We start from the raw sequence: 25,398 nt of genomic DNA, 5'->3' as shown, positions 1-25,398 counted from the left end.
GGAATCGCCCCGGCCCCTTGGGAGTGGTGCGATCAGCCAGGCCAGCGCCTGCCCTGGCCGGGCTCCCTCAGGACCCACTTGCCTGGCCCTGGAGGGGCCCAGCCAAGTCACCCACACTGCCCCTGCCCGCAAACTGACCGAGCCTGGCCAGGCTTCTGCACCAGTCCCAGGCGGCTCAGCTCCAGGGAGACAGGTGGGGCCCCACAGGTGGTGGGAAGCAGAGACTGCCTGGAGCTAGAGGTGCACTGGGGTCCAGCCAGGGTGAGGCCAGGGGGTGGAGAGGAGCCCTTGGCCAACCAGCGGGCAGGCCGAAAGGAGCAAGTAGTGGGCAGCGGAGGGGAGCCAGCGGACTGGCAGGATCTCAGGGCACAGTGCAAGCAGAGCAGGACAGGGCCCCTTCTGAGCATGAGCCTGGCTCCATGGTGCCATTGTAAACCCGGCACTGCCCACCACGCCTTCCCCTAGGGGTCACCGAGCAAGACCCTATGGTCCCACCCCAGCCAACCCTGCTCCTGGCTTCGGAGGTCACCAGGCTCCCTAGTGCTGGAAGGAGCTGGCTAAACAACTAGCCGGTGCCCAGTGCTCACTGGCTTTGTGCTCCACCCGACATCTCTGGGCCTGGGCAGGTGAAACTGGCTCGAGGGAGCCCTCTCTGGCCAGCCAGGCTGTATATAAGGGGCACATGCCAGGCTGGAGACTCAGACGCTCAGCTTTAGACCCTGTGCTCCAGCAGGAGTGAAGCCACCAGGTAAGGCAGAGACTGGATTAAACCCAGGGTGGGGAGCAGGGCCGGCCCGGGGCGGGGCGGGGAGGTGGGGTGCCCAGCTCGGCCAGAGGAGAGGCTGAGAAGGTGACTGGGTCAGTGACGGATCTAGCTAAGGGGAACAGAGCTCTGGACCTTTCCCAGCCCCCTGAGACCAGCTGGAAAGAAATGGACAGAGAGACTGGCCCAGAGGGACAGACACCCACAGCTTTTGGAAAGATGCTCACCTAGGCAGGTACGCACACCCCAGGCAGGGCATAGAGTGAGGCGACCAGATGTCCCAATATTAGGGGCTTTGTCTTATTTGGACAAATATACCGTCTGCCCCTGAAAAAAAGTGTCCCAACTTTTCACACTTGCTAACACAGACAGGCAGAAACACCGAGTGGTGAAAGCCAAAGACCTCGGCACGCGACACAAATGAAGAGCCAGGCAGACAAAACCCAGAGAGAGACACATAGATGCAAATCGATCCAGTGAGGCCAGGCAGTGATTGGCTTGAAGCCAGGACTCCTGGGTTCTATCCCCAGCTCTGGGAGGGGAGTGAGGGCTAGTGGTTAGAGCAGGGGGACTGGGAGTCAGGACTCCTGGGTTCTACCACTGGCTCTGGGATGGGAGTGGGTCTAAGGTTATAGCTGGGAGGGCTGGAAGCCAGGAGTGGGGTCTAGTTGTTGGAGGGAGGGGCGGGGGGCTGGGCATCAGGACTCCTGAGTTCTGTTGCTAGCTCCTGCAGGGCGTGTGTGACTCCAGACAGTCACTTAGTCTGAGATTTTCCAAAACTGCTTAATCAATTTGCGCAGCCGGTGCCCACGGAGGGAAGCCTTAGAAACCTCATGCTCAGTGTCTCCATGCCTCAGTTTCCCACCCGTACCACGGCCACATGGCTATGCCCCACGTTTGCGGGGTCAGCCCAGGGGGGCTTCTCCCTCGCTGCCGTGGCGGGGGGCACGTACCGAGCCAGACGGCCCTGCGTGATGTTGCAGGTGGCGATGGGCGCTCTGAAGGGCACCGGCCCCCTCTTTCTGGCGCTGCTGGTGGCCTGCCTGCTCCTGTGCGCCTCAACCCACGGCCCGCGCTATCAGAAGTTCCTGCGGCAGCACCATGACAACCCGCGGACCAATGCCGGGAGGGATTACTGCTGGGCCATGATGCAGCGCCGGGGCATGGCCCGGCCCTGCAAAGACATCAACACCTTCATCCACGCCTCCCGGGCCCAGCTCCGGAGCGTGTGTGGGGACGGGGGCACGCCCTACCAGGGCATGCGCCGCAGCAAGAGGCCGCTGGCCGTCACCACCTGCGAGCTCAGGCGGACGCAGGGAGCCCGGTGCATCTACCGCAGCCATGCGGCCTCCAGGTACATTGTCATTGGCTGCGTCCACGGCATGTGGCCGGTGCAGTACAACGAGAAAGCGTGAGCTGCACCAGAGCCCAGGGAAGCGCAGGGCGCAGCTGCCCTGGGCCTGGAGGCAGGAGGGGCCCTAGGCTGCGTTGAGCTGAGTTTGCCCTTCAGTGCTGGGAATAAAACACATTTACTGGAACAGATGTGGCTGCGAGTGTGTGCAAGGGTCTAGAGGGGGCGCTGTGGGGTAGGAAGTGGGGTGCAGGGCTCAGCAGGGGGCATTCTCCCTTAGCAGTCAGTGCTGGCCCCACTGCAGCACTAGGGGGCGCTGTGGGACAGGGAGTGGAGTGAGGGGGTTCAGTAGGGGGTGCTCTCCCTGGCAGTCAGTGCTGACCCCAATACCCCAGTGTAATGCTAGGGGGTGCTATGGTGCAAGAAGTGGGGCAGGGGACTCAGTAGAGGGCACTCTTCCCTGGCAATCAGTGCTGGCCCCAATGCCTGTATGGCACTTGGGGGCACTGTGCTGCAGGGAGCAGGGTGTGGGGCTCAGTTGGGGGTGTGCTCTTGCCTGGCAGTCAGTGCTGCCCAATGCCCTTGTGCATTGCCAGGGGGTGCTGTGCTGTGCGGAGCGGGGTGGGGGCTCAGCAGGGGGTGCTGTGCTGCATGGAGCGGGGAAGGGGCTCAGTAGGTGGCGCTCTCCCCTGGCAGTCAGTGCTGACCCCAATGCCCCAGTATGGCACTAAGGGGCACTGTGCTGCAGGGAGCGGGGCAGGGGTGAGCAGGGGGCGCTCTCCCCTGGCAGGCAGGGATGGCTCCACAGCAGTGCTATGGGGCGCTGGGCTGTGGTGAGTGGGGCAGGGAGCCCAGTAGCCCAGCGCAAGGATGGCCAGAGACTGCCCTATAGCCCAGCGAGTGGGGCGGGAGAGGTTGGGAGAGAATTGAAGTTTCTGAATCTACCAGCACCTGCCCTCCCTCGCTCAGTGGCTAGGACACGGGCTCTGTAAACCCGAGGACACAGCTGGTGCCTGGGCCGCATATTTGTTTCACGGAGGTCAGAGAACATGATCTTCTAGCCATTATAAGCACGGCAAGTGATCGCTCAGGGCCACAGGGATTTTTCAAAGGTGAATTAGCTCTGCCCTTTGAGACACACAGCCCCGGGTGGTACTGGCCCCTGAGCTAGCCCCTTGGAAAGTTCCTCTGCCTCTTTACAGTAAATGATGAGAGAGTCCTATTCCCAGAAATGCACACTTCTACAGGGAGTGCATTGGGCACCATGACCCCTCCAGTGTGCAGGCTCCCCTCACACTCTACCTTGCTTGATACAACCCCTGGGCCCAGCTAAACCGATATCCCCACTGTGACGCGTTCGGTCACAGAGACCCCCTTGGGACTGTCACCTGACATGCTGACGGAATTACCTCTGAGCCAGTTTTCCCTGCCAGCTTGGGACTCCAGAACCCTGCCTTGTTGAGCCAGACACGCTAGCCTGTTGCAACACAGACCCAGGTCTGGTCCACACCCCCAAAGCTGCAGACTTTAACCAAAAACTGCTCAGCAGGTCACCTGTCTCCAGCACCCAGACACTCAGTTTCCAATGGGATCCAAACCCCAAATAAATCCGTTTTACTCTGTATAAAGCTGATACAGAGTAAACCCATAAATTGTTCGACCTCTGTAACACTGATAGAGAGATATGCACAGCTGTTTGCTCCCCCAGGTATTAATCACTTACTCTGGGTTCAATAATAAACAAAAGTGATTTTATTAAGAATAAAAAGTAGGGTTTAAGTGGTTTCAAGTAATAACAGACAGAACAAAGTAAGTTACCAAGCAAAATAAACCAAAAACACGCAAGTCTAAGCCTAGGTTTCTAAGCCTAATACATTACGAAACTGTTTACAGGTAAATCTCACCCTCAGAGATGTTCCAATAAGCTTCTTTCACAGACTAGACTCCTTCCTAGTCTGGGCCCAATCCTTTCCCCTGGTACAGTCCTTGTTAGTTTCAGCAGGCATCTTAGATGAAAAGCAGGGGCTTTCTCATGACTGGTACCCCCTTTGTTCTGTTCCACCCCCTTTTACAGCTTTGGTCCAAGTCGGGAATCCTTTGTCTCTCTCTGGGTTCCCACCCCTCCCTCTAAATGGAAAAGCACCAGGTTTAAGATGGATTCCAGTTTAGGTGACATGATCACATGTCACTTTAAGACCTCCTTCTTCATTACCTAGGAGCTGGCGGACACTTACACAGGAAGGCTTGCAGGTAAACAAACCCATTCACAGTTCATTGATTCTGAAGCATCCTTAATGGCTTCCACTTAATGTTTTTACATCAGTAATACAAGTTTATATCTTATTCTCCTAACTCCAGACAGAGAAATAATACATGCAAATAGGATGAACACACTCAGTAGATTATAAGCTTTGTGGTGATACCTTAAAAGAGACCTCCTGCATAAAGCATATTCCAGTTACATTATGTTCACACTCATAAGCATATTTCCAAAAAACTTTATGGAGTGCAGCGTCACACCCACCCATGTGCCATGCCCAATCAGACCCCTGGGCCTTGCTACTCCACCCCCACCTCAGAACCAATGACCTTGAGTTAGAAATATAAACCAAGAGCCCCGATTTGTCCATCTCCAATCCCACCACTGGAGGTGTTTAAGAACAGGATGGACAAACACCTGTCAAGGGCTGGTCTAGGTTTACTTGGTCCTGCCTTGGCGCAGGGGACTGGACTCGATGATTTCTCACGGTCCCTTCCAGCCTGACATTTCTATTGTTCTTAATCTCTAAAATTCCCTCTACAGATTCGTTTGGATGCAGGCTTCCCCTTCACTTCCTCTCTGGAAACGTTTAGCATTGCTGCGCACTGTTAGCAGGTGGGTTCCAGCCCAGCAGCAGCTGCATTTCCCTCTGCAGCTACTTAGTAAAGCTCTTCAGGTGGGGGGAAAAGAGAGGAAATTTTTAAATCAGCAGGTCTAGAGAACTTGCATCCAAGAGTTTTAAAAGAGCTGGCTGAGGAGACCATTAATGAAGATTTTTGATCACTCGTGGACCACTGGGGAAGTTCCAGAAGACTAGAAGAAAACTAATTGTGTGCCAATTTTTAAAAAGGGTAAACGGAATGACCTTGGTAATTAGAGGCCTGTCAGCCAGACATTGATCCTGGGCAAGACCAGGGAGCAGCTGATATGGGACTTGATTAATAAATAACTAATGAAGAGTACTATAATTAATGCAAATCAACATGGATTTACGGAAACTAGATGCTGCCAAACTAATCTGATATTTTTGTAATGAGATTACACATTTGGTTGATAAAGGTAAAAGTGCTGACGTAACACACTGCAAATTCTGAAAGGTGTTTGACCTGGCACGACATTCTGATTAAAAATATCCAGTGGCTGGAAGTTGAAGCTAGACAAATTCAGACTGGCAGTCAACCTTGCATCCCAATCAGAGAAAAGCCCAATGCACTGAAAAGTCTCTTGTACTGTACTTGGTAGCAGCTCACCTCCTTGCCCTCAGAGGTAACGCCCCCTCTCACGCTAACTAGGATCTAAGGAAACAAAAGCCAGAGGGACTTTCCCCAGCCGAGCTCCGTCAACACAAAACACAAAACGACGTATTCTAGTTGCAAGCAATCCCACTGGAAGATCCAGGTTGAAAGCCTCAATGCCATCTAGGGGATTTAGGTGCATGTCTGCCACTAAAATTAATGGAAGATCTAGCTGAGAGTCCCAATGTCTCCTAGGGGATTTGGATGCTGAAGTCCCACTAATTTTAAATGGGGTTTGGGGCAGCTGACTGCCTTAGCCTGGGGAAATCTCAACCCTCTAAATTTCTGCCATTTCCTCGTCAGGTTCTTTACAGTGCAAGAGTTTCCAGGCTGGTCTGAATTTGCACCAGCTCAGACTTTGGCCCCTCACCTCTCTGTATTTGGCTATGAAGCTTGGGTAAGAGTCACCACAAGACCCTGTGACATTCCCACCTCTCTATGCAATGAAGCCCAGAGATCCCCTCCTCCCGCATTTCAGGGGGGTCCCACTATAAAGCAATTTATCTGGGGATTTTTCTAAGGGGTCTAAGGGAATTAGGTGCCCAGTCTGAGTCTGGCTTCCTTTGGAAATTCCAACACCGGCAGCCGGATGCTCAGCGGATGTAAAGCTGATGTCAGGCTCTGCCGTGGAGCTATGGTGTCCTACGCCCGCTGAGGGTGTTGGCCCTGTGTCTGTTTTACTCTGAAGGGTCACCCTCTTGGGTCCTCACATCCATGGGCTGGGGAGCCGGGGTCCCCCTTCCTCCAACCTTCATGGTCACAGGTGGCACAGCAGGGGGCCCCAGAAACACTGCAGGGTGCATAGTCTACGTCCCCCCCACTCCATCCCTGGCCAGGCATCTCTTGGATTTTACAGCTCAAAGCAGCTATGGAAAGACAATAAGATGGGGGGAGGGGAGGGGCTCAGAGCCAATCCCCCCCAAACACAGGGCAGGGGGAGCTGCAGAGACAAATCTCCCAATTAATTCCCTCCAATCCAGGCTGCAAATCAGTTCAAACTGCTTAGATCAAGACCAAAATCTGTCCCCATTTAAACCCCGACCCCCATTAAATCACTCAAACCCAGTCTGGAAAGAGAATCTCCAGTTAAACTGCAGTGCCTCATCTGCTAGGAGTCAAGGGGGGCAGTTTCCCCCCAGGTCTACATCCCCCCTCCAGCTGCTGCAGAATACAATACAATCCCAGACCCAGTGGCCTCTATGCTGATGGAATTTTCCCCCCACCCCCAAGTTTTTCTAAACCCCTGGTTTCAGGCCCCTCCCCATTTGCAAAGAATTTTGCCAGGTAAAGTGGTTCGGCCCCCTCACACCCAGTTTGAAAGCAGATTTCCAGCGCGTTAAATTGCCTCAGGCTCTCCCTTTTGCAGAGAAAATTTCCCCGTAAATTATTTTAGGCAGCAACTCCCCCGCCCCTCCTTCAGTTTACAAAAAAAAAATTCCACATTGTAAACCGGTTCAGCTAGCCCCTGCCCCTTTGACAAGAAGATCCCAGGGAAATTGCCTCTGCCCTTCTCTCTTTGCAAAAAGACTTTTCACTTACATTGGCTCCCCTCCCACGCTACTCTCCACTTTGCAAAGAACCGTTTCCAGTTAAATTAGCTCCCTCCCAACTTGCAGGGAGAGCCCTGGTTAAATGGCTGCAAAGGCAAGAGCTGATGGCTTCAGTCAAGGCCCCGAAAAAATCAAACGCAGCCCCTCACTGAAGCTCCCCACCTTAATCCAGATTAACCGTCCCAGACAGGTACCCTAATCCAGATTAACCCGCCCAGGCAGTTCCCTCTAGCACAAAACTGGATTCCGGAGCAGCCCTCCCCACGGGAGAAGTGAGCGGGGCAGCGTGGTGGCCAATGGCAGGAGAATATGCACAAAGGACGCGGAACGCTAGGGGAGGGAAGGAAGAGGGCGGGACGAGCGGAGATTGGACCAATCAGCCACAAGCGAGGCGCGGGCTGGGCGATGGCGTCCGCGCTTCTCGCGCCCAAAACACGGGCTGCCCACACCCACCGCGTAGGCCCCGCCCACTCGTAGCGGGATGGCCCAATCGCCGCTCCCGCCGCGGCGTTCCACCTTCTTATTTACATAGCCGCCCGCGATTGGTCCCCGGGCGCGGCCGGCCCTTTCGCCTTTCGATTGGCTAGTCGCTTCGGCGGCCGTGCGTTGGAGGTGGGGCCGTGGGTGTTCCAAGATGGCGGCCCCCGCGGCAGCGAGGCGGGTACGGAGGTTTTGGGGACCTCGCGGCGGCCCATCCACGCTCCGGGTGAGTGACCCCCCCCGCGCCCGGTAACTCGTGAATAGGCAAGAAGGGATTTGCGTAAAGGGCGCGTGCAGCCTCTCTCTGGGGCGACTTCGGCACCCGGCACCAACGGCGGGTGAGGGGAAGCAGAGCACGTGACCAGCTCAGCGCACCCCTGCCCCCGAAGGAGCCCCGCCTTCTGGCCATATAGCTCCGCCCATGGCCTTTGACGAGATCTGACCCTTCCCCCTCCAACTAACCGCCCCGCCCTACAACTTCCTGGGCCATATATCCCCATATGGACCATCCCTCCTCTCAGGCCATATAACCCTGTGTAGATCAGACTCCTATAACCCTGTCAGGACTGCAACCCAGAGCCAACCCCCTGCTGCAGGCCATATAGCCTTGTATGGACCAGTGCCTCAGGCCTTATACTCTCCCCCAACCCTGTACAGGCCAGAGACCCCCGGGCCATATAACCCCATATGGACCAGACTCCCCCCAGCCATATAATGCTGTCTGGACCAAACCCCTTTGGGCCATATAACTCCCCATGACTGCCAGAAGTGGGGGTTGAATGACACGATGGATTGCCCTGCTCTGTTCATTCTCTCTGACGCACCTGGCATTGGCCACTGTCGGAAGACAGGCTACAGGGCTAGAGGGACCATTGGTCTGACCCATTATGGCCGTTCTTATGTTCTCATGGCAATATAACCATGTATGGACCAACCCCTCTCCCCCACTAGGGTTGCCAACAGTCCCTTATTACAAGGGACGCCCCTTTTTTTGTACAACAAGATTGGAAGTTCCTGAGTGCTGCAAAAAGCAGTAAGAGATACCTCTGGTGAATGTAGGTGAGTCCTGCTTAGTATAATTATTATTATTATTAATAATAATAATAATGATAAAAATAATATCAGGAGAAGGGGTGGGGTGGGGTTGCTAAGAAAACAGTTCCTTATTTTTGAAATACAATGTTGGTATTTGTACCCCCCCACACACACCTTAAAGCACACATCAGCTCCCCGGCCAAATAACCCCATATGGACCAGACTCTCTCCAGTTATATTGCAACATATAAGAACACAAGAATGGCCATACTGGGTCAGACCAAAGGTCCATCTAGTCCACTATCCTGTCTTCTAACAGTGGCCAATGCCAGGTGCCCCAGAGGGAATGACCAAAACAGGTGATCAAGTGATCCATCCCCTGTCGCCCATTCCCAGCTTCTGGCAAAGAGAGGCTAGGGACACCATCCCTGCCCATCCTGGCTAATAGCCATTGATGGACCTATCCTCCATGAATTTATAGACCTCAATCATATCCCCCCTTAGTCGTCTCTTTTCCAAGCTGAAAAGTCCCAGTTTTATTAATCTCTCCTCATACGGAAGCCGTTCCATACCCCTAATCATTTTTGTTGTCCTTTTCTGAATCTTTGCCAATTCCAGTATATCTTTTTTGAGATGGGGTGACCACATCTGCACGCAGTATTCAAGATGTGGATGTACCATGAATTTATATAGAGGCAATATGATATTTTCTGTCTTATTTCTATCCCTTTCTTAATGATTCCCAACATTCTGTTAGCTATTTTGACTGCCGCTGCACATTGAGTGGATGTTTTCAGAGAACTATCCACAATGGACAAGACTTCTTCTTTGGGCTGTATTAACCCTCTATGGACCAGCTCCCGCTCCCCAAACCATGTAATACCTGGCATACCTTGTATAACCAAACATTTCAACAAAAAATTGAAGCAAAAGTACCGTATTGATGTATTAAGCAAAACCAAGGGCTCATTAATGATGTTGTAATTGCATTCAGATAGGCAAGACATTAAGTCAGTGTGTTCTAATAATAATACCCTGAGAAGTATATAAGGAATGCATGGCATGCAAAGTAAAAGCGGCCTTAAGTGATATGGAGCAAGGAACCTTGCTGTCTTGAATTGACGCATGCTGGCCCTGGTCTTGCTTGGAGTAGCAAATGGAATTGCTCGGGTGCAGGTTCGCTTTGGGGGAGCAGGCTCCACATTGGGACATTATTGAAGCAGGAACTGCCCATGCCGGTGATAACAAGTATTGTGGGGTGGCTGTTGAGGGCCACTCCTGGAATGGAGCCAGGGAACGTTATTTTCCTTGATCTGTGCTTTGGTTCACGTTGAACTGTCCAGTGGTGACAGATCAAAAGATTCTGCTGTTTTGGAGCAGTTTGTCATGGGGTGAGTAAAAGAAAACCCCAGGTGAAATTACAGCAGGACGCTTCACAGGCAGAGCAAGCGTACAGTGTGGGTTTGGGGCTGGACCCTAGGAGGTGGGCGGGCAGCCCCTGCCTCGTACTTTGAGCCTGGGGTTAATGGCAGTGGAAATGATTAGAGCGACTGTGGACTTGGGAACACGTTGCTGAGCAGAGACCTTAAAAAGGAAGGCACAGGAGGACGGGGACACGGTGCCAGTGAAACGTAAGCTAATGGGGGAAAGGCAAACAAAGGGGTGCAGCGTCGGCCTGGCCTGATGTGAGTAATGGGATGTGGTGATGTTGGACGTTGGCCCCATTTGGAGGCAGGATTAGGGAGGTCAGGCGGTCTGGGAGCAGAATCTCGGTGCTGGCTGAGATAAGGGAAACGCCCAGGGAGCCGTTTACAGCGGATAAGATAAGCCTGGGTTGTAAGCTGAGATGGAGAGTAAGTCGTGCATGGACAGCGCGTGTTGGACAGGGATTGGTTCCTCCGGAGTGCCCAAGCCAGTCCCCAAACGCGATGCAATGCAGTCAGTGCAGCGTGACAGGCCAGTGGGGATAACGCACGAGGGAGCTCTGCCCCCCTTTTCCACCCCCACCACGTAACTCCGTATGTCCTATCCTGCCCCATGCCATATGACCAGGTAATGACCAGTCTTCCTCCTTCAGCTCCCCACTCTAAATCTGACAGTATCGCTATGTAAAACCATATACACCCATTTCTGACATTGCCACCAACCGAAACCCATTGGAGCCTGGGGCCATGGTCCTGCTTGGGCTATATAACCCCATATTGACTAGCCTACCAGGCTATAATCATATAGAGCCTGCTGCTATGCAGTATCCCCCATATGGCCCTGCTACCCTCACTGCCCACTGGCTGAGCCATACAGCCCCATATAGACCTTCCCATGCAAGCCATATAGGGATGCATGGACTTATCCTTGCTGCCCTGCTCTCCTGATGGCTCTCTCCCTACTCAGGCCTTCTCCACCATCATCCCAAGGGTTTCCCAGGTGGACAACTCCTCCGACTTTCTGGGCAACATCCCCCACCGCCGGCACCCAGGGGTGCTGCATCTCAGGAGTGTTCGGCTCCCGGCCGAACTGGTGAAGGCTGCCCAGCTGCTGGTGGAGCGTAAGTAACCACTGGGCGCGAGGGGGCTTGGTGCTGCAAGAAGCAGGGTGAGGGGCTCAGTAGGGGTACTCCCTCCTTGCACTAGTGTTACTCAGCTGCCCTGCCCCAGAGCTGGCTGCATCTCAGCTCAGGGTGAGCCATCCCCATGTGGTGTTATGTGCAGCTGTTACCCAGCTGCTCTGCCCCAGAGCTGGCTGCATCTCTGTGCCGGGAGAGCCATCCCCATGTGGTGTTATGTGCGGCTGTTACCCAGCTGCCAGACCCCAGAGCTGGGTACATCTCAGCACCAGGTGAACCCTGCTCTGTTCAGCGTGATGGGCTTCTCACTGGGCCCATCGTATCTCATTTATCCCCCACCAGAGTCCACCGTGCATGGGCTGAAGGACCAGGTGGTGGCCCTGACCAACTACCTCTGGAGCCGGAAGCGCCCCTTGGAGGCCAGCGAGCTGCAGAGGAGAGGGCAGCAGCTGGAGCAGCAGCTGAGGGAGAAAGTCCAGCCCCGCACAGCAGGTGAGCGCCGACTGAGGGGCAGGATGAGGAGAAACCAGCCGGGTGAAGGGGCTCTCCCCATGCAGTCAGTGCTGGCCCCAGTACCCCACAGTGCTGCGGGGTGGAGGCCCGGCGGGGGGCGTTCTCCTCACTCAGTGTTCTCTCTCTGCTTGGTCTCCCCTGGCCAGCTCTGTGCTTAACCCTGTCTCTCTCCATCAGATGCATCCAGCCCCCTGACCGATGCTGAGAAGGAGAAGCTGCAGAGGAGGGTGCTGAACAGGCTTCGAAAAACCACCTATCACTGGGAGGCACTGAGGTGACACCCTCTCGGGGTTGCAATGGGTCACCTGCAGTGCTGAGATGCAGCCAACTCTTGTGTGGGGCAGCTGGGGAACAGCTGCACAGCGATGCCACATAGGGACGGCTCATCCGATACTGAGATGCTCCACCCCACCCCAGAGCTGGCTGCATCTGTTTACCAGCCTCAGATTTTGGCAGGCAGTGAAGGAGGTCACATGGGAATGCCTCAGCCAGCGCTGCGATGCAGCAAGCTCTGGGATGGGACAGCTGGGAATAGACACACAGCAATGCCACACAGAGACATCTCGCCCACTCCTGAGATGCAGCCAGCTCTGGGGTGGGGTAGAGCATCTGTTTACCAGCCTCAGATTTTGGCAGGCAGTGAAGGAGGTCACACAGGAACGCCTCTCCCAGCACTGAGATGCAGCCAGCTCTGGGGTGGAGCAGCTGGGAAATAGCCGCACAGCGACGCCACATGGGGATGACTCACAAGAGCTAAGGTGCAGCCAGTTCTGGGGTGGGGCATGACATCTGTTTACCAGCCCCAGTTTCTGGCAGGCAGTAAAGGAGGTCAGCACTGGCTCTGGGGTGTGTGTGTGGGGGTCAGAGCCCCCAACTGACGTGCTCTGTGTGTTCTTCCCGTCTCAGGTATACAGACGAGCTGAGTCTTGTGTACATGGCAGCTCGGCTGGATGGGGGGTTTGCGGCTGTGTCCAGAGCCTTCCATGAGGTGAGACACTGTGCTAAGCACTAGACCCCACTCCCCTCCCAGAGCTGGGGAGAGAACCCAGGAGCTAAGTTCCCTCTAAGCTGCGTGTCTGCGCAGCTGCCTATTAAGCCCCGTGCAGGGGCTCAGGGCTATTGCGGGAAGGGGTGCCTCTTCCCCAGCGTGGACCTGCCAGGGGAGAGGCCCTCTCCCCGCTGGCCCCAGTGTGGATCTGCCCCGGACTTGCCCCAGCCGGAGGTGAGGAGCCTCTCCCTTGGACCGGCCCGGTGCAGCCCCGCCGGAGCTGCTGCAGCCAGGGAGAGGCGCCTCTCCCCCGCCTCGAGCTGCTGCGGCGAGAGAAGGCTGGGGGGAGTCCTCTATCCCTGCCGTAGCCCAAGGGGCAGCCTGCATCCCAAACCCCTCATTCCTGGCCGCACCCCAACCCTCTGCCCCAGCCCTGAACCCCCTCCAGCACCCGCACCCCTCATCCCCAGCCCCATCCCAGAGCCAGCACCCCCAACCAGAGCCCTCACCCCTCACACCCCAACCTCCTTCCCCCTCCCACACTTTGCCCCCCCCTCCCCCATCAGCGCCATACTGGTGTACATAATAAAATTCATTCTGCACATGGATGTAAAAAATTAGAGGGAACTCTGCGCAGGAGTCCTGGCTCCCAGCCCCCCGCCCCCTCCCAACCACTAGCCCCCACTCTCTGAAGGGAAGTAGTCCCACCCTCCACCTGTCGTCTATGCGGAGCTGTGCTGGGCCCGATGCGGTTTCTCTTTGCTCTGCCCCCTAGATCCAGAAGCGGGTTCCGGCCTTCGCCCCTCGCACCCTGCTGGATTTCGGCTCTGGGACGGGCTCCGTCAGCTGGTGAGCCTCTGCCCTGCGGGGGGGATATTTCCTGTGGTCCTGGAAGCGCTGCTGGTGTCTCATGCTCCCCCCTCTCTGTGCAGGGCGGCGCATGGTGCCTGGGGCCAGACCCTGCGTGAGTACCTGTGTGTCGACAGCTCCGCCCCCATGCTAACCCTTGCCGAGCGGCTGCTGCAAGGTGAGGCCTCCAGGGGCGCTGCTGAGTGCCCAGCCAGTGCTGGTAGGGCCCCAGTTGTAACCACTAGACCCTTCTGCCACCCCAGAGCTGGGAAAGAACCCAGGAGTCCTGGCTCCCAACCCCTCCCGCTGTAACCACTAGACCCCTCTGCCACCCCAGAGCAGGGAAAGAACCCAGGAGTCTTGGCTCCCAGCATCCCCCCACTCCACTCCACTCCACTAGATCCCTCTGCCACCCCAGAGCTGGGGAGAGAACCCAGGAGTCCGGGCTTCCAGGCCCTTCTTGCGTCGTTCTCTCATTCCATTGCCTCCTGTCCTGTCTGTCTCTCTCTCTGTGACCCCCGCCCTGATGTCTGTCTTGTCTGTCTGTCCATCCCTCTCTGCTCCAGGTGGCTCCGAGTCCCCCCAGACCCCACTCTTCCCAGGCGTCTATTTCCGGCAGTTCCTCCCTGTCTCGCCCAAGGTAAAGGGCCCTGCCTGTAGGGGTGGCGGGGAATACAAGGGCAGCTGGGTCTGTGGGGGAGCGCTGGGGGGTCCAGTGCTTTGCAAGGAAGCCTGGGGGTGGGGGCGCCAGTGTTGTTAGATTCCGGCTTGCCAGAGCTGCCCGCCTGGCGCCATCCCACGTTGCTTTGCTGTTCTGTTGGGGAGGCAGCACCAGAATGCGTTTGGCTCTGGGGTGGAGGACAGCAGCAGCATGAGGAAGAGGGGGCGGGTCAGAGCGGTTGGATGCTGGGGCATTCTCCAGTGGGGGAGGGAGGTCTCTGGGGATCTGCCCCACCCCAGCCAGGGGGCTATTGTCTGATCTCCCCCACCCCGCCCACATCCCATGTCTCCCTCCTGGGGCACTTGCAGGTGAAGTTTGACCTGGTGGTCTCAGCCTTCTCCCTGAACGAGCTGCCCAGTCTGGCTGAGCGCAGGGAGACCATACAGACGCTGTGGAGGAAGACGGACGGCTTCCTGGTGAGTAACCCCCCGCCCCCCCTGCCCCCCTGCCCAGAGTCCCTCGGCCAACCAGCCTGGAGTCCCCCTCCCCTCCCCCAAATCAGTCCCCCCAGCATCTCCCTCCCCTCCCCCAGATTGACCCCTCTGCCCCCTCCCCCCCCCCCCGCTCCCCCCCCCCCCCCCCATGCCTAGTCTCTTCCCCTCCCCCCAAGATCAGCTCCTCTAACACCCAATCCCCTCCAGGTGCTGGTGGAGAACGGAACCAAAGAGGGGCACCAGATGCTCATGGAGGCGCGAGAGATCGTCCTGGGGGTGAGGGGACCCTGCTCCTTCCCTGGGGCCGTGGCGGGAGCCCCCCTGCAATCCCCCCTCCCCACCTCCAGCAGCTTTGGCAGGCTCCCAGCCACTGGGGGAGGGGAGAACGGATAGACAATGGGACCCAGGTGTCCGGGACAATAACACAAAGCGCTGGGGGGCCCCCCTGGGAAAGGACTGGGATGGAACGAGACCCAGGCGTCTGGGCTGGCAGTGCAGAGCTCCCCCGCCCTAGTACCCCAAGGGGAGGGACTGGGATGGAACAGGACCCAGGGGTCCGGGCCAGCCGTGCAGAGGGAACAGGGGGTGCAGCTGGTTCCCTTTGGGCTCTAACTCCTCTCCCCTCTGCCAACAGGGGGGAGACAAGGTGGTGCATGACCCACGGGAGGCTCACGTCTTCGCCCCAGTGAGTATTGGCGGGGTGTGGGGAGCGGGCTGAGGCCTGCAGGGCGGCTGGAGGGGGTTGGGCGGACAGGCCGAGGCCAGGTGGAGGGGATTGGGGGGGTGGGTCGAGGTTCGGTGGGTGGATTTTGGGGAGGGCGGGCCGAGGCCAGCCAGGTGCCCAGATGCTGGGCTGGGGGGGGACGTGGGATGCTCTAACACCAGTTTCTGTCCCCTAGTGCCCGCACCACCTGCCCTGCCCACGGCTGAACCCCGAGCGGCCCCTGCCCTGCAATTACCTCCAGGCCTACCACCCCTTGCCCTTCCACTGGGTGAGTGCCCCCCCCACCTGGCAGCGGGGCATATCGGGAGCTGTGCCCCTCCCGCTGTGCAGCGGGGGCGTATGGGGAGCTGTGCGCCCCTCGGGCAGCGGGGCGTATGGGGAGCTGCGGTGGGATTGGTCCCAGGGCGGGGAATGCCTGGCTGCAAGGGTGGGGAACAGGCCGGGGCCAGCCCTAGGGCGGAGGGGCTGGGGGAGGCGGATTGGGGGGGCTCTGCAGGGGACCCCCCAGCTCACCCCCTGCCCACGTGTCGTTGCAGAACCTGGCGCTGAAAGAGGAGTTGTTCTCCTTCTTGATCCTGCGCCGGGGGCCAGGGGAGGGCGAGGAGCCCTGGCCCCGCATCACCCAGGCCGTCCTGGGCTGTGCCCGGCACGTCCATTGCCACCTGTGCTGTGCCGACGGGAGCCTGCAGCACGCTGTGATCACCGCACGCCGGCACGGCAGGTACCGCTCCGCCAACGGCCCGGGGACGGGGCCTGGCTGGCTCGGGGAGGGGGGCGGGAATGGGATATGGGGCATTTCCCCTCCTTGGGGCGCCAGCTCCCATCCGGCCCCAGGACAGGGACTGGCTGTCTCGGGGTGGGGAATGGGGTACGGAGCCTTTTCCCTCTAGGGGGTGCCAGCACCCATCCGGCCCAAGGGCAGGGACAAACTGGTGCAGGGAATGGGGCACGGGCCTTTCCCTTCTAGGGGGCGCTGGCTCCCAACTGGCCCCAGGGTGGGGACTGGCTGGCTCAAGGGGGTGGGGAATGGGATATGGGGCCTTTCCTCTCTAGGAGGTGCCTGCTCCCATCTGGAGCTGGAACTTGCTGGCTCGGGGGGCCGGACCCCTCACCATTCCCTCTCCCCACAGGGATCTGTATCGCTGTGCCCGGCTGAGCCACTGGGGGGATCGGCTGCCCGTGACTATGCCCCCCGGGGAGGCCGTTCCGGGGGAGTAACCCTCCAGCCCATCCCAGGGGGCAGATGCTGAGCCCCCGAGGTCCCGCTGCGATCCGTTGCCTGACCCTCGTGGGCATTGATGTGGGGACGGCGGCAGGAAGCACCCAGTGGATTGGCACTGGTGGTGGGGGGGGGTCTTCTGATGGCCCCCGTCGCCTGCGGCACTGCAGGTGCAGGTGCTGGCCCCAATGAGCATGGGGGAGCCAGCAGGACTCCTGGGTTCCCTTCTGCAGCTGGTGGCTCCCCGGCACCCAGGTTGGGTCCAATAAAGAGAGCCTAAAACAGTCCACCGGCTTTGGCGTCAGTTACTGCGCAGGGTTAGACTGGCAGCAGTCTGTGAGTCAGGACTCCTGGGTTCTCTCCCCAGCTCTGGGAGGCAAGTGGGGTAGGGTGACCAGATGTCCCGATTTTATAGGGACAGTCCTGATTTTTTGGGTCTTTTTCTTTTTTGGGGAGGGATAGCTCAGTGGTTTGAGCATTGGCCTCCTAAACCCAGGGTTGTGAGTTCAATCCTTGAGGGGGCCACTTAGGGATCTGGGGCAAAATCAGTACTTGGTCCTGCTAGTGAAGGCAGGGGGCTGGACTCAATGACCTTTCAAGGTCCCTTCCAGTTCTAGGAGATAGGATATCTCCATTAATTTAGGCTCCTATTACCCCCCACCCCCTGTCCCAATTTTCCACATTTGCTGTCTGGTCACCCTAGAGTGGGGGCTGGTGGTTAGAGCAGCGGGGGCTGGGAGTCAGGACTTCTGGGTTATCATAGGATATCAGGGTTGGAAGGGACCTCAGGAGGTCATCTAGTCCAACCCCCTGCTCAACAGGGCCAATCCCCAGACAGATTTTTGCCCCAATCCCTAAATGGCCCCCTCAAGGATTAAGCTTACAACCCTGGGTTTAGCAGGCCAATGCTCAAACCACTAAGCTATCCCTCCCCCCTAAAATCTCTCCCCAGCCCTGGGAGGGGAGTGGGGGCTAGTGGTTAGAGCAGCGGGGGCTGGGAGACAGAACTCCTGGTTCTGTTCTGTCACTGTGCCCCTTCCCCTTGTGGGTCTCGGTTTCCTCTTGTGGGTGGCCAGCCCCTCTCCCCCCCCCCCCCCCCCCCCCCGCGGGGGGGCCCCCCCCCCCCCGCGGGGGGCCGCCCCCCCCCCCCCCCCCCCCCCCCCCCGTGGGCGGTGAGCATGCCCTGCACGCTGGGCACAGCATGTGCTGCGCTCGGGTGAGTTACCACTTGCTGCCATTGCAATAGCTTGGGCGGGGCAACGGGCTCAGCTGGTTCCATGGAGCCCCTGGGCGTGACCCAGCTGTGTGCGTAGGCTTGGCATGCAACCACGGGGCTGAAGGGGGGGGGTTGAGCTCTGGGTGGCCTCCGCTCCCTGCAGGACAGCGCTGCCTGCGGCCCCCCACCCTGCTCCCTGCGGGATAACGTCCACTGTGGGCCCCCCATCCTGCTCCTTATGGGACAATCTCTCCTGTGGGGCCCGCACCCTGCTCCATGCAGACCTCCCCCCGCTCCCTGCAGGGCCCCCTTCCTGCTCCTTGCAGGACAGCGCCCCCTGCGGGCCCCCACCCTCTTCCCTGCCAGCACTGCATGCTTGGGGAGAGCACCCCCTACCGAGTCCCCACCCCACTACCTACCGCCACACTGGGACCATGGGGCCAGCGCTGGCTGCCAGGGACACTGAGGGTTATGCTGCATCAGGGCCGTGGCCCATGGGCTGCTGGTGGTGGTGTTGGGAAATGCTCTGTGCAGAGTAAACAGCGGGTGAAGGGCCGGGGTGTGTTTCAGGAGCTAAGCTGCAGTGAGGCACTGATACCATCAGAGGAGCTCAGCTAATCCCCACTAGGAGGCGCTGGCTGGGACCCAGGCGCAGGGCGTGGGGACCAGCTGGCTTAGTGGGGTGGGGAATGGAAGGTGGGGCCGGGATGCCGGCTCCTGTCTGCCCCCAGTGCAGGGAACAGGACGTGGGGCCTCTTTCTTCTAGGAGATTCTCATCTGGCCCCGTTTGTGACCAAACATCCCAGTATTGCCTGGCCAGTAACGAAGCTCGAGGTGTCCTGCGGCAGTGGGGGCAGCATGGTGATATTAGTCTGAGACGCGTGTGACTCGGTTTCCCCACTCACCATGCAGGCTGCGTGTGAAGAATTGAATTTCTCCTGGGGGGAGAGGGAAGAAGGGTCACACAAACAGCAATGCACTACCTAGAACTGTCCCCATGTCACCAGAGGACAAAGGACCTCAGCAGTGGAGACCCCGTGGAGCCTCCTGGGCATCTATCGGGCATGGGGTCGGGAGGTGGGAGCCAGCTGGGATCCGAGGCGCTGGCTACCCATGGCTGGGGCAGAGATGGAGAGGCCGGGTTTGGGAGCGGCAGGGCAGCCAGTGCCTTTCTCAGGTGACACTGACTTTAGGCCCCTTCAGCCCAGGTTGCGGGTGAGTAAAAGGCAGTGGCTTGGTTTGCCAGGCTGGCCTTTGCCACTGCAGATCCCTGCTGGTGGCGTCTCTCCCGAGGGCCTGCTGGGCAGCCAGGGGGAGAAACGGGTGCTGGATCCGACGGGCTGTCCTCGAGGGCACGGTTGGAGACACGGCTGGCACTCCTGTGAATCCAGGCCGGGCAGCTGGCAGAGGTGGAGGGCTGACCAGGCCCCGGGGGCGCTGTATGTTTTAGTTCTCTCCATCCTCACCCTGCTTGGGGCCCAGGAGATGCTGATCCGGCACTGTCCAGCCTGGCACCAAACCCCTCGACAGCTGGAAAATCCCCCCGGGCCAGGGCCTGCTGGGTATTAGGGAGGGATGAGTGCTCCATACAAGCGTATCTAAGCTGCTAGGAATGCAGCCGGTGACCGGGGAAGTGGTGGGGAAAAGTGCTCTTGGGAAATGTTTACCCAATAAATTATTTAATGGTGATGCAATTAAGACTGAAGGAGGGGTGGGGAGAGGGTGGCTCCCTTCTCCCTGCTCCTGGGAGGTTATTATTCACTCTGGGGCTGGGAGGTGCTGGGGAAGGTGGCAGGAGCGGAGCAGGAGAGGGAGCGAGAAACAGCAGAGATGCAGTGAATGCAGGGCGGGAGGGGGAAGGAAGGAGAAGTGGAAGGCAGAGGGGCAGATGGAGTGAGGTAGAGACGGGAGGGAAGGAGGAGAGGAGGATGGCCAGGGAACTGGGAATGGCCTGACCCAATCTGTGTGGCACAGCATCTCCCACCGATTCCCAGGGCTTGGAAGGGTCCCCGGCCAGGCCTGGGTTCGGCTGAGGACTCGGCGCCCGCTTGGGCTACCTAGGATTAGGGTTAGGGTCATCTGTGGTGGGGGTCTCCCTAGCCTGGGACGGGTTAGACGAGGGGGGACAGGAGAGGACGGGCTAGCAGGGCATTGTGGAGGAGGGGCTGTAGGGTGTGAGCCCAGGGTAAGGCCCAGCTGTATTGCCTGGCCTGGCCCTCCTGGCGCCCGCGCAGATGGAGCCGCTCCTGGCGGTGAAGATCGGCTGCCTGGTGGCTCTGCTGTTCATTACCCTCGTCTGCGGCCTCATCCCGGCCCAGGTCAAGTGGTTCCAGATCAAAGCGGCCAAAGGTGAAGAGGGGCTGGGGTGGGGAGTGGGACAGCGGCTTCCCATCCACATCGCAGGGGTGGGCGGGCTGGGTATCCCCATATGCACCCATCTGCTCCTCTATCCTCATACACACCCCTCTGCTCCCCTATCATCTATCCCCATAGACACCCTCTGTTCACCCATCCATCTACCTATCCCCATAGACACCCCTCTACTCCTGTATCATCTATCCCCATAGACACCCATCTGCTCTTCTATCATCTTTCCCCATACACACCCTCCGTTCATCCATCCATCTATCTACCTATCCCCATATACACCCCTCTGTTCATCCATCTACCTACATATCCCCATACACACACCCCTGCTCCTCTATCATCTGTTCCCATAGACACCCCTCCGTTCATCCATCTACCTACCTATTCCCATGCGCACACCTCTACTCTATCTATCTATCTATCTATGGCCTTGGCTACACTCGGGACTGCACGCTGTGAAGCGCAAGTGTAGTCGCGCCGCCAGCGCTGCGAGAGAGCTCTCGCAGCGCTGTATGTATTCCACCTCTCCGAGGGGAATAGCTTGCAGCGCTGCAGGCTCTGATTACACTGGCACTTTACAGCACTGTACTCGCTGCGCTCGGGGGGGGGGGCGTTTTCACACCCCTGAGCGCAGCAAGTTGCAGCGCTGTACAGCGCCAGTGTAGCCAAGTCCTGCCTATCTATCTCTTGCTGCTCCTCGCTCTTGTTCTCTGTGTATCTGTCTGTCTGGTGCTTCCCCTCCCCTATCCCCTGCAGGCTTCTGGCTCCTGGGGCAGGGGAAACCCCCTTAGTAAATAAGGCAATGGGGCAGCTGCAGACATGGATACCTCCATCCTGCCCCAGCCCCATCACTGCCTCCCCGTGGGGCAAAAGAAACAGTCACACTCAGGGGGCTCTGGACCCCCTGAGGGAAACTGAGGCTTTGTCTGTCTGTCCACCTCTGTACCACTTTCTTTCTTAGCCATTACTTTGCCCTTGTTCTTCCTATCTGTGCCCAGCTGTTTCTCCCCGGGGAGCTGTGCGGCTTTCACTCCATCCTCTTGCCAGTTCATTAATCACCCTTGTTCTGTCAGCAGATCTTAAAGCACTTTGCTAAGGAGGTCAGTCTCATTAGCCCCATTGTACAGATGGGGAAACTGAGGCACGGGGCGGCCAAGTGACTTACCAAGCTCACCTAACAGCCTGAGCCAGAACTGGAACCCAGGTGTTCCCAGTGCCAGTCCAGGGCTCTGTGCCTGCTGCCCCACCTCTGGCTTTCTCCCTGCCCCAGGCTGTGTGGTTCCCCAGTTTGAGACCCACCTCCCAAGCTGGGATTGCTTTGCTCAGCCATGCCCCATGGCTGTGGCCTTAGCCTCACCCCGGCCCTCTCCTCCCACAGGGCGGCACCGGCGCATCCTGAGCTTCATCGGCTGCTTTGCAGCGGGGGTCTTCCTGGGCGCCTGCCTCATGCACACGGCGGCCGACGCGCTGACAGACATCCAGTGGGAGCTGGGCAAGCGGCTGCAGCAGGTGAGATGAAGCAGAGACGCATGGGACTCCCTTGCTCCAGCAGTGTGGTGCACACACAACAGGGCCCGTCCCCTCCAGCAGGGGGCGCAGGGACACACACGGAGCAGGGCCTGTCCCCTCCAGCAGGGGGAGTAGGGACACCCCTCCAGGTGTATATGGGGTCAGTGCACCGCCTGCCCCCCAGCGCGATATCTGACTCCTCTTGTTTCCCCACAGGCTGCCGCTGGGCGGAACCTGACGGGGACACAGAACGATTCGTCTAGGGCCAGTGCCTGTGGGGCTGAGGTGAGCACCCCCAACACCTCTCAGCTGGAAGTGCCCCCACTGCGGAGAGGCGGGAAGAGGGCTGCTGTGGGGAAAGAGCTGTGAGAGCAGAGCCAAGGCAGGGGGAGCGACTGGCCCTTGTCAAATCTCCCTTCCCAGATACGGGGAGAGAAGCCAGGAGTCCTGACTCCCAGCCCCTTCCCCACTAGACCCCACTCCCCTCCCAGAGTTGGAGACAGAATCCAGGAGTCCTGGCTCCCAGCCCCCCTGCTTTAACCACTAGACTCCACCCTCCTAAATAGCCCTCCCTTTGGGACCCACTCCTTAGGCTGTGGGTGGAGGTGGGGAAGGTCAGGCTGGGTGGCTGCGTGCGAGAACCTCTGAAACAAACCGTGTATCTTCCTCCATCTCCCCATCCCTCTCCCCACAGCTGGATTACCCCTTCGCGGAGCTCGTCATCTCCCTCGGCTTCTTCCTTGTCTTCCTCACCGAGAGCCTGGTGCTGCACTGCTGCCACGCGGCTCCACCGTCCCACGGGGCCCCGGGCAAGGACCCTGCTTGCTCAGCCCCCAGCGTCCCCTCCGTCCCCCACTCCCACGGGGTCACGGTGCCCAACATCCCCTCTGTCCCACACTCCCACGGGGTCCCGGGGCCTGGCGGCCCCTCACCTGGCTCCTTCCGGGCCCTGGTGCTCTTCATTACGCTATCGCTGCACTCACTCTTCGAGGGGCTGGCGGTGGGGGTGCAGCAGGGCGAGGCGGGGGCCCTCCAGCTCTGCCTGGCTGTGCTGGCCCACAAGGGCGTGATCGCCTTCAGCCTGGGGCTGCAGCTGGTGCAAAGTGGCACCTGGCCCCGCTGGAGGCTGCTCTACCTGGGCATTTTCGCCCTCATGTCCCCCTCTGGCATGGCCGTTGGCATCGGGCTCTCGTTCTCGGGCGGGGCGGCTGGCGGGCTGGCCATGGCCCTGGTGGAGGGGGTGGCGGCCGGCACCTTCCTGTACATCACCTTCCTGGAGATCCTGCCCCACGAGCTGAGCTCCCGCGAGCCACCCCTGGCCAAGTTCTCCTTCATCGCCCTGGGCTTCACCGTCATGGCCACCATTGCTGTCTGGGCCTGAGGGGGAGGCAGGGCTGGGTGGGGGCTCCAGGGGCCATGCCTTGCAGAGACTGACCCCAAACGGCCTGTCCCCTCTAGGGGGTGTCAGCTCCCATCCGGCTCCAGGGCAGGGACTGGCTAGATCAGGGGGGTGGGGAATAGGACATGGAGCCTTTCCCATCTACGGCGGGGACTGGCTGTCTCAGAGGGCTGGGGACACAGGGCTTTCCCCCCTAGGGGGCGCTGGCTCCCATCCAGCCCCAGAACAGGGACTGGCTGGCTCTGGGAGCTAGAGACATAGGTCCTTTCCCCTCCAGGGGGTGCCGGCTCCCATCAGGCCCCAACGCAGGGACTGGCTGGCTCAGGGGGCTGGAGACACGGGGCCTTTTCTCTCTAGGGGGTGCCGGCTCCCATCCTGCCCCAGGGCGGGGACTGGCTGGCTAAGGGGGGTGGGGAATAGGACACGGGGCCTTTCCCCTTTAGGGGGCACCAGCCCTGGGGCAGGGATTGGCTGGCTCGGGGGGTAGGTACTGGGACACCTAGTGGCTGTCCACTGGCTTGAGTGTTGCAAGCTGGGAGGTTCTCAGTGTGTTTCCAGAGGGCCCAGGTGTCTCCCACCCCAGCTGTTGAGCCAGCCAGCTCCCTGGAGTCCTAGGAGCAAAGTAATCTCCCCCCCTCCCGCCCCCCAGCCCTGTGCTCGGGTCTGTCCCTCTTTCGTGGCATCTTGGCCCCTGTACAGGCTGATGAGCCTGCCCTAGCCTGGGCTAACAGAGCAGGGGCCTTTAGCTCAGCCAGTACAGGCTCATGGGCTTAGCATCAGGGGTAGTGGGTTTAATTCCCCGCTGCCGGTTACCCGTCCCGTGGCGTGGTGTTACAGAGCCAAACTCCCTCCCGCTCTCCAGGGCTACAGCCCATGGGCAGCGCTGCACCAACCCCTCAGCTCACCCCTTCCTCCAGGGCTGAGGCTGCCAAGGCTGCCTTGGGGTGTTGGGTGCCTGCTTCCCCTGCCTCTCACTTGCTGTCCAAATCCCTTAGGCCACTTGGAGAGGTCCAGCCAGGGGGCTCCTAACAGCGTGGGCCCCTTGGATGCAGCTGATGCCACGTAGGGTTGACCGCCCTCCCTTAATTAAAGATCATGTCACGGGATGAAACCTCCAGGAATCTCAGCGACCCTAGTGCCAAGGCCAGGGTGGCTGTGAGATGAAGCCACAATCTCTGCGCAGCTGGTGGACAGTGGGTTCCTTGGCCTTGCAGAGACTCCTGGGAAATAGCTGGAAGCCCAATTAAAATTGAAAACAAGGCTCCATTTTTTGTAATGGGGAGGGCAATTAACCCATGGAACAAACTCCCCGGGGCCTTTCGGGAAGATGCTTTAGCCAAACGCCCTTTTCTGGGCTCAGTGCTGGGGGAGCTGGGTGGAATTTAGCAGCCTGTGCTAGACAGGAGGTCGGACTACAGCTTGGCCCTCCAAGCACCCAGCTCATGGATGCCTGTTCTTTGAGCCTGTTCGTTCAATGGACGTTGCCGCTGAAATAAATCATGTGTGTTTTGTGTGCGTCTTTGCTTGTGGTTCCTTTGGGCCCTTTCAGCGGGACAGCGTCCATGCACCAACAGGGCCATCCCCCACTGAGTGGGTTTTGGGGATGCGGCCGAGACCCGGTGCTGCTAAGTGCTGGGAAAGCCTGGGGCAGGTTTTGAAGCCAATCCAACAGAATATAGATTCTAGAAAGGCCTGCCTTTTTCAAAAGGGATGGGGGATTTTGGGAGCCCGGCATGCGCCCCTTTAAGAGCTTTGGCTTACATAAAGGGCCGAGCCCCCGCGCTTGCAAAACCAGACCTCTTTAAGTGGCTCAGTGTGGACACCCAGCAACTGCAGTGCCCCAAACCACTAGCCACGAAAATCATCCCGCGCCCTGGTTCAGCGAGGAATGATCTGCAAGGCAAGCCAGTGCCACACCGGTTGTGAACGGTGTCGTACCATGTATGGCCCACCACTGGTTAAGGCATTCTGTCCGCGTACTAGAAATAGGTTCCAATAGTTCACATCCGGCAAAGGTGAGCAATTGGTCTCCTGCTGGAGCAGAGATTTTCGCCCATTGTTCCGGAGAATTCTCCCCCCCACATAGCGCTGTCCCCACTGATGCTTTAGTCCGTGAAACTTAATGGTCGTGTGTGTGTGTGTGTGTGTGTGTTTTTCACACC

General features: G+C 58.7%; 3 protein-coding genes across 5 annotated transcripts; all 3 read left to right on the top strand.

Moving 5' to 3' along the window:
* The first annotated feature begins 1,752 nt into the window (after window positions 1-1,752).
* LOC112116164 (ribonuclease-like) lies at window positions 1,753-2,178 on the top strand. The gene has a single exon (XM_024213492.1). It carries the CDS (start codon window positions 1,753-1,755, stop codon window positions 2,176-2,178), a length of 426 nt encoding a protein of 141 aa, XP_024069260.1.
* Window positions 2,179-7,842: 5,664 nt separating this feature from the next.
* On the top strand, window positions 7,843-17,032 carry METTL17 (methyltransferase like 17). Of its 3 annotated transcripts, none has more exons than XM_026659234.1 (14): window positions 7,843-7,925; window positions 11,126-11,279; window positions 11,640-11,789; window positions 11,988-12,084; window positions 12,717-12,798; window positions 13,574-13,647; window positions 13,731-13,762; window positions 14,214-14,287; window positions 14,677-14,784; window positions 15,010-15,078; window positions 15,437-15,487; window positions 15,702-15,794; window positions 16,063-16,247; window positions 16,657-17,032. In XM_026659234.1, the coding sequence occupies exons 1-14, from the start codon at window positions 7,854-7,856 to the stop codon at window positions 16,742-16,744; spliced, it is 1,329 nt and encodes a 442-aa protein (XP_026515019.1). In that variant the 5' UTR covers window positions 7,843-7,853; the 3' UTR covers window positions 16,745-17,032. The 3 variants fall into 3 exon arrangements, with proteins under 3 accessions (XP_026515019.1, XP_026515018.1, XP_024069245.1); XM_026659233.1 differs by having other exon boundaries at window positions 13,731-13,825; XM_024213477.2 differs by lacking the exon at window positions 15,010-15,078 and having other exon boundaries at window positions 13,731-13,825.
* A 2,999-nt stretch (window positions 17,033-20,031) lies between these two features.
* SLC39A2 (solute carrier family 39 member 2) lies at window positions 20,032-23,628 on the top strand. The gene is made up of 4 exons (XM_024213469.3): window positions 20,032-20,310; window positions 21,707-21,837; window positions 22,054-22,122; window positions 22,532-23,628. The coding sequence occupies exons 1-4, from the start codon at window positions 20,196-20,198 to the stop codon at window positions 23,216-23,218; spliced, it is 1,002 nt and encodes a 333-aa protein (XP_024069237.1). The 5' UTR covers window positions 20,032-20,195; the 3' UTR covers window positions 23,219-23,628.
* Window positions 23,629-25,398: the final 1,770 nt, after the last annotated feature.

Source organism: Terrapene carolina, unplaced genomic scaffold (genome assembly GCF_002925995.2).
Source record: "Terrapene carolina triunguis isolate 2854851 unplaced genomic scaffold, T_m_triunguis-2.0 Scaffold612, whole genome shotgun sequence".
Lineage (NCBI taxonomy): Eukaryota > Metazoa > Chordata > Testudines > Emydidae > Terrapene > Terrapene triunguis.
This window is presented reverse-complemented; position numbering and strand designations above follow the sequence as displayed.

What these genes read in the sequence shown, in the direction of transcription:
- LOC112116164 (XM_024213492.1), top strand. Translation starts at nt 1,753, where the DNA reads ATGGGCGCTCTGAAGGGCACCGGCCCCCTCTTTCTGGCGCTGCTGGTG.
- METTL17 (XM_026659233.1), top strand. Translation starts at nt 7,854, where the DNA reads ATGGCGGCCCCCGCGGCAGCGAGGCGGGTACGGAGGTTTTGGGGACCT. An exon ending in GGGACGGGCTCCGTCAGCTG is followed by an intron (nt 13,648 to 13,730) that starts GTGAGCCTCTGC and finishes CTCTCTGTGCAG; the next exon opens with GGCGGCGCATGGTGCCTGGG. An exon ending in AGGCTCACGTCTTCGCCCCA is followed by an intron (nt 15,488 to 15,701) that starts GTGAGTATTGGC and finishes TCTGTCCCCTAG; the next exon opens with TGCCCGCACCACCTGCCCTG.
- SLC39A2 (XM_024213469.3), top strand. Translation starts at nt 20,196, where the DNA reads ATGGAGCCGCTCCTGGCGGTGAAGATCGGCTGCCTGGTGGCTCTGCTG. An exon ending in CCAGATCAAAGCGGCCAAAG is followed by an intron (nt 20,311 to 21,706) that starts GTGAAGAGGGGC and finishes CTCCTCCCACAG; the next exon opens with GGCGGCACCGGCGCATCCTG. An exon ending in TGGGCAAGCGGCTGCAGCAG is followed by an intron (nt 21,838 to 22,053) that starts GTGAGATGAAGC and finishes GTTTCCCCACAG; the next exon opens with GCTGCCGCTGGGCGGAACCT.